This window comes from Aquarana catesbeiana, linkage group LG02, assembly GCF_042186555.1.
Source record: "Aquarana catesbeiana isolate 2022-GZ linkage group LG02, ASM4218655v1, whole genome shotgun sequence".
Lineage (NCBI taxonomy): Eukaryota > Metazoa > Chordata > Amphibia > Anura > Ranidae > Aquarana > Aquarana catesbeiana.
The window spans coordinates 424,129,654-424,142,076 of record NC_133325.1 but is presented as its reverse complement, the minus strand read 5'-3'; the positions used below and the strand labels follow the sequence as shown (position 1 = coordinate 424,142,076).

Below are 12,423 nucleotides of genomic sequence, written 5' to 3'. Positions count from 1 at the left end.
AGTGGCTGCATATACTGGGCACAGTGGCTGCATATGATGGGCACAGTGGCTGTATTTGATGGGCACAGTGGCTGTATTTGATGGCACAGTGGCTGCATTTGCTGGGCACAGTGGCTGCCATTGATGGCACAGTGGCTGCATTTAATGGGCAAAGTGGCTGAATTTGATAGGCACAGTGGCTGTATTTGATGGGCAAAGTGGCTGAATTTGATAGGCACAGTGAGGCAGTGAGGCTGCAATGGATGTTTTTTTTTTAAGTATTTTTCTGAATTTTTCAGTTTGTTTGCGCCCCCCCCAAAAATTTTGAGCACCAGCCGCCACTGGAAGGGAACTCTTACGGCCTCAGCATACAAAGACATTTTGGACAATTTCATGCTACCAAACCTTGTGGGAACAGTTTGGGTATGGCCTTTTCCTGTTTCAACTTGACTGCGCACCAGTGGGCAAAACAAGGTCCAAAGAAGACATGGATGAGCGAGTTTGGGGTGGAGGAACTTGACTGTCCTGCGCAGAATCCTGACCTTAACCTGATAGAACACCTTTGAGATGAGTTAGAGCCGAGACTGCGAGCCAGGCCTTCGCATCCAACATCAGTGTCTGACCTCACAAATGCTCTTCTGGAAGAATAGTCAAACACCATAGACACCATAGACACACTTCTAAACCTTGTGGACAGCCTTCTCAGACGAGTTGAAGCTGTTATAGCTGCAAAGGGTGGGCCAACTCAATATTATACTCTACGGACTAAGACTGGGATGCCAGTAAAGTTCATGTGGAAATATGAGAGACTGTGATTAGACCACCACCATAAACAGAGGGGGGGCTTACCAGAACGTTTGAACACGCCAGGGCATACGCTCTGCGTGTCAAACAGGCTTGTATACGATGAATGAATAAAGGTAATGCTGGTTTCTGCAGGTTGGAGATATCCCGCTCACACTTCAATGCGAACACGTAGAGAATGGTCTCTCAGAAATCCAGTAGGGGCAAAGGTGGTAAGGAGAAGAAGAAAACAAAAAAAGGGGCCACATAGCGTGATTCCACAATAAACAATAACATTTATTAAAATGAACCAACACTCACATGGTATTAGATGAAAAAGCTCTTTGTATAAAATCAGTAGGCAGCAGTGGGGACCTCCCGATGCGCTTCGTCTCCAAGGACATCATCTGGGGTGTTCCTCCACTGCTGCACCTCACAAATATATAGACAATGTGACCCCCATCGTGAAGATCGAGTCCACGGGCACTGACGCGACCTATTATCAAAAGTACTTCAGAGACAAAGGAGACACCCTGAAACAGGAAACTTGGAGCAGTGGTCATGGCACTAGCTTACACTTGAACATAGGCAAGGATTAAACTGAATAAGTAATTAAATTAGCTGCTGAAAGTGCTTGGGAACTGAAGGTTTGAAGTGTAACTATAAGGGAAAGATTTTTTATTAATTTTGAACAGTGTAGAGATCAGATCACCTATCGGGTTTTTAATTCTGTCTGTGTCTCTGTTAGGGAGATTTGCCCTCTCTGTTTATCCTGACATTATTATTATTGAAAGTGAAAGTACAGATAGTCACAAATTTTGGGTTGTCATCAGAACCTGAATAGAGGGGAAATGTTTCAATAGGAGCCTAGTCCCGGTGACCCAGGTGACAACAAAGGAATCCCCCCCCCCTTCGGAGGGATTTCCTCTCACTTCCTGTTTTGGCTATAGGACAGGAAGTGAAGGGAAATCTCCACAATGGGACACAGATAGTGAAAAGAAATGTAAAAAAGGTTTTGCCTTTAGTTCTACTTTAATATTACTTTAATTGTATTTTTATTGAAAACAGTGTAAGTAGCTGAATTGGGTTTGGTATTTGGCTCCTTTTGCTGCTTTCCCTCTACCAGCCTGAGTTGCAAGAGTCTATCAGTTGTTCTACAGTTCTCATGTTCCAACAAGGAATCTGCTGATATGAGAGAGCAGAGTAACAGCGTGATAAGCTAATCCATTCGCTGTTTCTCATTTCACTATCCAAAAAAATGGGGAATGGACAAGTGTACTTTTAAACTGCTGTAGATTAAAATCAGGTCTCCTGCCCTGCCACACAGGAATGCGCTGTGTGGCAGGGACATGCATATCTCAGGACTGAATGAAATACAACAGGTAAAACATATCCCTTATTATCTGTTTGCTTGGAGATTAGACTTAAGCTATTCTCTCTCATATTTACAGTCAGTATGTCACTGGGAAAATGGAGAAAAACAAGGGCAAAGCCAAGCACAAGATAGATTATGACTGGCAAAATAATTTTATTGTTTAAACTGGCCGCTCTGTATGTAGCTTCTGACAGGCTGCGCAAGGAGCCCCGTATATCCGGAACCATAGATGATAGGAGCCCCAAAAAACACAGTGGTGGGATAGGACTTCAACTACCTAACCCCCAAATTTGGGGTCTCTGTGACCCCAGGTAGCCAAGCTATGGCCCTCGAAGTCGATTGTTTTTTGGTTTTTTTTAATGTACATGCCTCACCTGCCTTCCCTGACTGCACGTCCCTGTTAGGATGAGGTGGTGATTAGTCTTTGTTAAAACTGTGATACATGGCTAAACATTATAGAACAATTGAGGCATTTTTGTGCTACTGTGATATAACTTTCTGTTGCATGTAGTGGGAAGAATCATACATTACTGGCAGGGAGGATTTTTCTTTTCATCTCTATAGAGATGGATGAAATCAGTCAGGCTCTACTTTATTACCTCATATTCAGTAATATGAAATTTATCGAATAGACAAAAGAAACGAATCCAGGGTCCTAAATGTCAGTTGTCAAATGACTGAATTCTCTAGGCCTACATCAGGGCCTAACTGTACTCTAAAAAGCACCGTAATTGGTAATAATATACTCAAGATCCTTTCATTTTGCCACAGTTCTCTAAAACTTTTACATACATTTATTATACAAACTCTTAAAAGCAAAGTACCTTACAGATTAAGATTCTAAGATAATGTATGGTAGGATTTAAATGAATGGATGAAATAAAGTGGTGATTCCCATGGTTTACCACTGTGCTTGCACTTGATCTACTTGACCTGATTGATTTAGATACGGTATCAAAACTTGTGGTACACGTGTAATAAACATTGGTCTAATTATGTTTTCCGTACATCTAATTTTTAGCTTGATTTATGCGATCGATTGGTTTAGAACAATCACCGTTAGCCAAACACATTAGCCAAACAAAGTACAATAATCACAAGTGCCCCAACCTCTGGGACAGAACCCAAGGCCTCAGGGTGTTTCCATATCACAGTAAATTGTGTATGTTATTAAAGTGTGTTCGATGGGGTCATGTTAATAAATTATTCAATAGGGTTATGTTAAGAAATACATTTATGGTCACAATACATTGGCACAGTGGAAGTTAGCAGTCTCAGAACATAAAAAATGGATGAGAAAGATGAGTAGATCCTGATGCATTAGAAAATGTTGTGGCAATCTTAAGACTGGAGTTCCTCCACTTGCAGCCAAAGCCCACCTTCAGCTCGGAGGATCAGTTCAGGCTTCCGGCGCACTGTCTTGGTTTGATCCAAGCTCACTTTGAAGTTTAAAAGTGTGAGAGCCAGAACTACTTTCATCTCAGCCATGGCAAAGTTTTGTCCTATACAGTTCCTATGGGATGAACAAACAATAAGTACTATCCCAATTAAAAACAGTAAAATGTCTGTTTCTGAATGATTTCATTTCTCACAGTAACATGATTTATCTCATACAATAACTGCACTGAAAACTTTCTTTGTGATTTTACAGTATACACCAACAAAAATACTGTAATTAGGGCCCCTTTCACACTAGTGCGACCTGAAAATCATGTGATTTTGATGCGACTTGAAACAATGCTTGTGTAATCTTGAGGTCTATGGACCGCATCAAAGTCAGACCAAAGTAGTGCAGGGACTACTTTGATGTCAATGTGACTTGAAGTTGCACATATATGAACGGTACTCATTGGAAATAATGGGGTACGACTTGTCATGCGACTTTGAATGTGAACGGGGCCTAAATGGCCTCTGCCAATTTAGCAAACTTTCAAATGAAAAAAGTAATTCACTGTTCTAATTCGATGTAGCTGTATTTGAAATTCAAAATGCAACAAACAGGGCCAATGAGTAGTACATTTTTAATACATTTATAATAGCGACATTATTATATTGCATTTAAGCTGACTCTCCTTGACACATTTAAAGATCACTTGGCAGTTAAGAAAAATAAAAAATGTACATAAATTTGTAGGCACAACTTACCTTCAGCCGGTCTTGAAGGGTGCCATGGGTCCCCTGAAGCCCTGAACAAGTTTTAAATATTTTTTTTACATATATTTAGGAAACCTGTCATAACAGAAATATGCAGACCAGCATTTTTTAAGCTTCTGAAAATGCTTGTTGTCTGCTAGTCATTCTAATTCTCTGACTTTAATATTTTCTGTTATTTTATAAAATTTTAACCATAAGCCACTGACAAGTATGCAACTAGTGTAAGCTTGCAGCACTTTTCTATCAGTGATACTAAACACAAACTGTTTAATTTACAATGTGCCTTCTATCTCTGTATGTGGATGATGGCACTGTAATTATTGTAATAAAAAACATCTACAGTGACTTGAAAAAGTATTCATACCACTTGAAATTTTTCACAATTTGTCAAGTTACAACCAAAAAACGGAAATGTATTTTCTTGGAATTCTATGTGATAGACCAACACAAAGTGGCACATAATTGTGAAGTGTAAAGAAAATGATAAATGGTTTTCCACATTTTTTACAAATAAATATCTGAAAAGTGTGCCGTGCATTTGAATTCAGCCCCCTTTACTCTGATACCCCTAACTAAACTAGTGAAACCAATTGCCTTCAGAATTCACCTAGTTAGTAAATAGAGTCCACCTGTGTGTAATTTAATCTCAGTATAAATACAGCTGTTCTGTGAAGCCCTCCAGGTTTGTTAGAGAATCTTAGTGAACAAACAGCATCATGAAGGCCAGGGAACATACCAGACAGGTCAGGGATAAAGTTGTGGAGAAGTGTAAAGCAGGGTTTGGTTATAAAAAATATCCCAAGTTTTGAACATCTCACGGAGCACTGTTTAGTCTATCATTGGAAAATGGAGACTATGGCACAACTGCAAACTTACCAAGACACAGCTGTCCACCTAAACTGACAGTCCAAGAGGCCCACAGTAACTCTGGAGGAGCTGCAGAGATCCACAGCTCAGATGGGAGAATCTGTCCACAGGGCAACTATTAGATGTGCAATCCACAAATCTGGCCTTTATGGAAGAGTGGCAAGAATAAAGTCATTGTTGAAAAAAAGCCATAAGAAGTCCCGTTTGCAGTTTGCGAGAAGCCATGCGGGGGGACACAGCAAACTCTTGGAAGAAGGTGCTCTGGTCAGATGAGACCAAAATTGAACTTTTTGGCCTAAAAGCAAAACGCTATGTGTGGCGGAAAACTAATACCCCGTACACACGGTCGCATTTTCCGATGGAAAATGTCCGATCAGAGCGTGTTGTCGGAAATTCCGACCGTGTGTAGGCTCCATCACACATTTTCCATCGGATTTTACGACACACAAACTTTGAGAGCAGGATATAAAATTTTCCGACAACAAAATCCATTGTCGGAAATTCCGATTGTGTGTACACAAATCCGACGGACAAAGTGCCACGCATGCTCAGAATAAATAAAGAGATGAAAGCTATTGGCTACTGCCCCGTTTATAGTCCAGACGTACGTGTTTTACATCACCGCCTTTAGAACGATCGGATTTTCCGACAACTTTGTGTGACCGTGTGTATGCAAGACAAGTTTGAGCCAAAATCCGTCGGAAAAAATCCTAGGATTTTGTTGTCGGAATGTCCGAACAAAGTCCGACCGTGTGTACGGGGCATTAGAGTCTGCAAAAGACTTGAGACTGGGGCGGAGGTTCACCTTCCAGCAGGAAAATGACCCCAAAACTATAGCCAGAACTACAATGGAATGGTTTAGATCAAAGCATATTCATGTGTTAGAATGGCCCAGTCAAAGTTCACAGATGCTCTAGATCCAATGTGACAGAGATTGAGCTTTTTTGCAAAGAATGAACCAAATTGTCACTCTCTAGATGTGCAAAGCTGGAAGAGACATCCCCAAAAAGCAGCTGTAATTGCAGTGAAAGGTGGTTCTACAAAGTATTGAAAAAAAAACTGAAAACCATTTATCATTTTCCTTCCACTTCACAATTACTATCAGTGCCATTTTGTGTTGGTCTATCACATAAAATCCCATTACAATACATTTAAGTTTTTGGTTGTAACATGACAAAATGTAGAACATTTCAAGGGGTATGCATATTTTTTCAAGGCACTGTAAGTACCTTCCTAATCAATATACAGCTGTCATATGACCCAGTTCATTCCCAGCCTGTCTGCAGAGAAACATAAGCAGGAAGAGCTTCTAGTCCCCTGCTGCTGGTTAAATGTTAAAAAAAAAAAAACAGCCTTTGGCACACGGAGCAAAAATAAATAATTCATACCAATAAACAGTTTTAAATTGTCATACAAATATATAGGCGGCGTTTTGCAGGCGGAATTAACCCCTTTTCGTCAGCTAGCGGGGGGTTAAAATTGCCCGCTAGTGGCTGAATAGCGCCGCTAAAACGCGGTAAAGCGGTGCTAAAAATAGCGCCGCTTTACAGCTGACGCCTGGATCGCAGCTCAGTGTGAAAGGGGTCTAAGTCTGTAATTTATTTATAGCAGAGGACATGGTCTTTCCTAGAAAATTTGGTGTTGAGCCCACTTGACAGAAAAGAGCAGCAAGTTTTTTATTGAAGATTTCATTGTGGACTTGTTATATTCCTTTGTGATTGCACGCAGCTGTGGTTATCTTGAATGTCAATAAAAAGTGGAGCACAAAGTCTTCTTAGCTTGATGCAGATGGTCAAGTCACGTTATTGACTTAAAAAGTAAAAACACCACAAGTGCAGTAAAAACAGTCAGGCAATTAGTACTTTCAGAAGGAGGTAGCCCATTGGCAGCCCATTTACTTCTCTTATGACAGGTTACCTTTAAAATGTCAAGGGGAATAGTTTAGAAATAATAACAGCATATGACAAATCTAAAATAAATTCTCGAGGTAACGATGATTTGCAGATTTATGGACCAATGCAGCTTCTATTTGGACTACAATATATGAAGCATTTTAAAATTCTGTAAGTTGCCTCTGGTTGTTTTGAAACCTTACAACATCAGTGACAGTATATATCATATTGTATATTAGACAAAAACAAAAAAATATAAATTCTCCCTGGCCCGATTCATTGTGAACACACATTACAAGTAAATAGTGATTACATTTACAATTTTTGGGGGGATCGCATACTGAATAGTGATTATAATCACAAATCTAGCTCATCTTTACCTGGGTCCAGCAGAGAAGGGTACAAAAGCATGTGAGGACCTCTCCTTTGCTTGTTCTGGATCAAAACGATGTGGATCGTAGACCTAAAGAAAATAAAGGACAGCATTAATATTTTGCGCAAGTGTTTTTATCTGCTATATTAGCTTGTGCACATAATACAATTTGTACCTCGGGATTTGGCCATACAGCAGGATTGTGATGGGTTCCATATATACTTATGAGACAGATGTTTCCTGAGAAAACAAAGAAAACAATTTAAAATTTCAGTTTGAAATGGAATTCTCGATACCTATAGGTCTAGAGGGCCAAACACAGCATACAATTAAGAATGTTCAGCTTGCATTTGAGATCAGTTTGAAATGCTTCTGAGATCCCTCAGGGGTACGTGGCCTCCTTCTAACCTGCATCAAGCTGCTTTTGGATTCGTATTGACTTGTATGGAAAGAAAAGCAAACAAATGGCTGTGTACACAGGCCCTTACACAGTAGCCGTGAAGGTTTTTTTATACATGATAAAAGCAGCATAAATATTGTGTTCATAACCTCCGTTAATAAAAATGGGTTTATTATCCCTACTAAAGAGACAGAAACTACTACTATAACTTATGTAAGCCTAGATCAAAAATGCTGTGTAAGTCTTCCAGTATATGCTGATGTAGCACCCTGGAGTTTAGGCAGGGTCGCTCCACACAAATTTACTTGCCAGGAATAGTTATCCTGATTGATTGATACAGGTCTATTGATTTCTCCCAAAGTTTGGCCTTGTTGCACTTTTCTCTTCTACCACTAGGTGGCTGAATACTTGGTGGTACTAGATATGACAAGGGCATTGCAAGGTCAGGTTATGGGTATATGGGGTATCTCAGCCAATGGTCAGGGGTTTTCTTGGCTCCTTTGGCCTGCTGGGAGAGCCTATATATTCAGATGGAGTCAGGTGATCGATGTTCTGTGCCACCTGGATGGCTGTCTAGGTGGACGTGTGTTGTATTGCCTGGGCTGCTAGGGCAGAGATTGGGCCTATCCCGGGCACATCTGGCTGCTAGGCTGAGGGCCTATCCAGAAGCAAGAAAGCAACGCAGGGTTGGGACTGCGGCTTGCAGTCCAACCAGAAGTGATGGTTCTGCTGGCCAGAGAACCTGTTGTGGTCGGAGGTAGAGGGGAAGCTGTTGCCACTAAGGGATCAACCACTTTACTACCAGGGACCCCAGTGAGTAACTGAAGCAAGTACTGGAGCAGCATTCTCACCAACTGGGAACAGTGAAGAATCTGGAATCTTCAGTGGGTATCAAGCCAGGGACCCAGCCAGCGGAGATGACGCTTGCAGAGCAGCCTTGTGTGTCAAGCCAGGGACCGAGCAGGCCAGTGGGGTGAAGCTTGAGAGGTATCTCGAGTGCCAAGCTAGGGACCCAGCAGAGAGGCGGGGGTGACACTTGAGGAAGATACCACTGTGAAGATTGGAGGAGCTCAAGGGATTCAGTGGCAGTGAATCAGTGGGTCTAGTGAGAGACCAGGAGCTCGTTGGGCTGAAGAACTACAAGAAGTGATTGTAGTGGAAGTGAAGAGGAACCGTTAAGCTTTGTGTTAGGAACTGTTAAAGAATGTTGCCATAGGAGACAGCATTCCTGCACATGCAGATGTGGCATCTTGCTGGATGCCTTTCCCTGCATGGCTGTCCTCCTGTTGAAGTCTCAAAGTCTGCCACTGGAACTTGCAACTATCTAAGGGTGTCCTGGCCCTAACCCTCTCTCCACCAAAAATGTTTGTTAAGAGAAAAAACTTTCATTTGCATTCAAGAAGTGTCTGGCGCCCAATAACTTTAACTACTCTACACACACCATGCCTCACAACCCACCACATACATAAGGATGTCAGCTGTCTGTGGCCCTGGAGGTTCTCCTTAGACCGAAGGAGTCCTGGGACCTTGCTACACTTATATACGTGTTTAGCCAAATCTGTTACAGGTTCAGCCCTTTATCTGTAAGCCCAAGTCAGGTCTAGGCACCAAAGTTGTTATGTAGGGGAACTTAAAAAAGACAAGAGAGTACCTTTGGGAATGACTTTCCCATCTGGAAGAGCAATGTCTTCCGTACACCTTCTGGACACTGCTGTTACAGGAGGATGCAGTCTAAGGCTTTCCTTGATACACATGGCGGTAAATGGCAGCTGAGACAGGTCATCCCTAAAAAAAAAAAAAAAAAAAAAAAGTGATAAACTATTAAATTGTAAATTTCAGAAATATTTAAACAGTGGGAAAGCCGAATACATTTCAAAGCACAGTCTTATCCATTATATCACCAAAAGTATTGGGAAGCCTGCCTTTGCACGTGGCATTCCAGTCTTAGTTTGTAGGGTTCAGTATTGAGTTGGCCCACCGTTTGCAGCTATAACAGCTTCAACTCTTCTGGGAAGGCTGTCCACAAGGTTTAGGAGTGTCTATGGAAATGTTCCTCCACCACAAACTTGCTCATCTATGTCTGTATGGACCTTGTTTTGTGCACTGGTGCGCAGTCATGTTGGAACAGGAAGGGGTCATCCCCAAACTGTTCCCCACAAAATTGGGAGCATGAAATTGTTCTAAATGTCTTGGTATGCTGACGCTTTAAGAGTTCCCTTTACTGGAACTAAGGGGCAAAGCCCAACCCCTGAAAAACAACCCCACACCATCATCTCAAATGATTTGGACCAGTGCACAAGGTCCATAAAGACATGGATGAGAGAGTTTGGGGTGGAGGAACTTGACTGGCCTGCACAGAGTTCTGACCTCAACCCGATAGAACACCTTTGGGATGATTTAGAGCGAAGACTGCAAGCCAGGCCTTGTCGTCCAACATCAGAGCCTGACCTCACAAATGCGCTTATGGAAGAACGGTCAAACATTCCCATAGGCACACTCCTAATCCTTGTGGACAGCCTTCCCAGATGAGTTGAAGCTGTTATAGCCGCAAAGGGTGGGCCAACTAAATATTAAACCCTACAGACTAAGGCGTACCAATACTTTTGGTAATACAGTGTATGTAAGCTTACGTCATAGTTCAATTTTTTATTTTTTTGATGACTTGGAAAAGCTACCTAGACTTAAAGTATTACTAAATTATTTTTTTTTTTTTAGTTTTGGATAAAATGGAGAGGGATTAGAACACCTGTCAGGTTTTTATTGATGGCTGGGTCCCTATTAGTGAGATTCACCTTTTTTATTTGTCCTGTATACTGTCATCATCAAAAGTGAAAGTAAAAGTAAAAACAAAATTTTGGGTTGTACCCAGAATAATTATAGAGAAGTACTCCTCCAATCTCAGGACACTACTTCTGGTGACCATGGCGTCAACCAGGGATTCCCTCACTTTGGAGGGAATCTCCACAATAGGACACAGATGGCAAAAAATATTACAGGGGTTATGCCTTTAGTTCTACTTTAACTGATTTCAGACTGCCCTATAGGTGCGGCTCGCTTTCACTGTCATTATACACAGTGGGTGTCGGGTACTCGATGTTCGCTGGTACCCGCTGATCATCAGGGAGAGAGACAGAACTGTGATCTGCCTATGTAAACAAGGCAGATCGCCATTCTGACAGGGGTAAGGGATGGAATTTGTGCCGCTGCAAACCAGGAATTAAAGTCCATCTCTTCCCCTAGCAAAAGACCGATGGAGCATACACACGGTCACATTTTCCGACAAAAAACTCTCATCAGAGTTTTGCTGGAGGCATTTTCGATCGTGTGTACGTGGCATTAGTGTCACTGGTTTTCAAAAAGTGTCAGTTAGTGTCAGAATGTCTGCAGCAATATCGCAGTCCCACTATAAGTCACTGATCGCTGTATTATTAGTAAAAAATAAATAAATAAAAATATCCCATAGTTTGTAGACACTATAGCTTTTGCGCAAACCAATCAAAGTATTCAGATTTTTTTCTACCAAAAATATGTAGCAAAATACATATTGACCTAAATTTGTGAAGAAATTCAATTTTTTTTTCTATTCTTTTATTGCATATGTTTTATAGCAAAAAGTAAAAAATATTGTTTTGTTTTTTTCAACATTGTTGGTATATTTTTGTTCATAGCGCAAAAAATAAAAAAAGCAGAGGTGATCAGAGGTCATCAATCTTCCGGAGGTTAAGTGGTTAAGCTGGACATACATTCACTGAATTTCAGGTCAAAGTTTAATCTGTGATTGGCCCCTGCTGGCACCATCTGGCTCAAATAAACTTCAATTTCAAAACCAAAAGAGCCCTGCAGAAAATTGTCAGGTGAACAGTGATGGTAGTCATTTAGCTGCTGTCACTGTTTGGGTGTTTTGACAACTGCTGACTGTCAATAACTCGGGGGGGGGGGGGGGATTTGTCCATCTACATTGTTTAGAGTGGGTGGTAGAAGCTTTTTAATTTCTTTTGTTCGGGCTGAATGAAAGAAATCTATATATATATGGCCAACTTTAGGTACTTGATCTGTGGTTTGTGAGTTCCAGATTCAGCACAGATTGTTCAGGGCTATTACCTAATGTAAACAGATTGACATCTACACTTCCTTGGACTGTCCCTGTAGTTACTGGAAAAAAGACATTTGATTTGCATTTCAGAACTTCTCACATCCTGCCAAAATCAGTGAGTTAAAGCGGAGGTTTGCTGAAAAAAAATATTAAAAGCCAGCAGCTACAAATACTGCAGCTGCTGACTTTTAATATATGGACACTTACCTGACCAGGGAGCTCGCGGTGTCGGCAGCTGAAGCCGATCCGTCCTTTGGCTCTAGGCTCCTTCGGCTCTAGGCTGCTGCCGCCGCCATCCTCGGGGAGGGAATAAGGAAGTGAAGCCATGCGGCTTCACTTCCTGGTTCCCTACTGCCCATGCGTGAGTCTCGCTGTGCGTCCTCTCAGGTCCCTGCTGTATTCTGTGTCTCACAGAATACAGCAGGGGCGGAGGGGGTAGGCGGCGGAAGTGGCGTAGGTCACCTCAATCACCGCGGTGATCTATGCCAGGAAGAGGGAGCAAATACC

At 41.7% G+C, this 12,423-nt stretch overlaps 1 protein-coding gene across 2 annotated transcripts in view; it reads right to left on the bottom strand.

Annotated features, from left to right (window-relative positions):
* Positions 1-1,038: 1,038 nt before the first annotated feature.
* Positions 1,039-12,423, bottom strand: part of LOC141128280 (ultra-long-chain fatty acid omega-hydroxylase-like) — a 113,009-nt gene continuing 101,624 nt past the window's right edge. For both annotated transcript variants that reach the window (XM_073615485.1, XM_073615484.1), the window contains exons 10-13: positions 9,475-9,608; positions 7,599-7,663; positions 7,431-7,513; positions 1,039-3,650 (exon numbers count right to left, since the gene is read on the bottom strand). In XM_073615485.1, the coding sequence (XP_073471586.1) occupies positions 3,479-3,650; positions 7,431-7,513; positions 7,599-7,663; positions 9,475-9,608 (454 nt within the window). In that variant the 3' untranslated portion in view covers positions 1,039-3,478. The remainder of the gene's footprint in view (positions 3,651-7,430; positions 7,514-7,598; positions 7,664-9,474; positions 9,609-12,423) is intronic.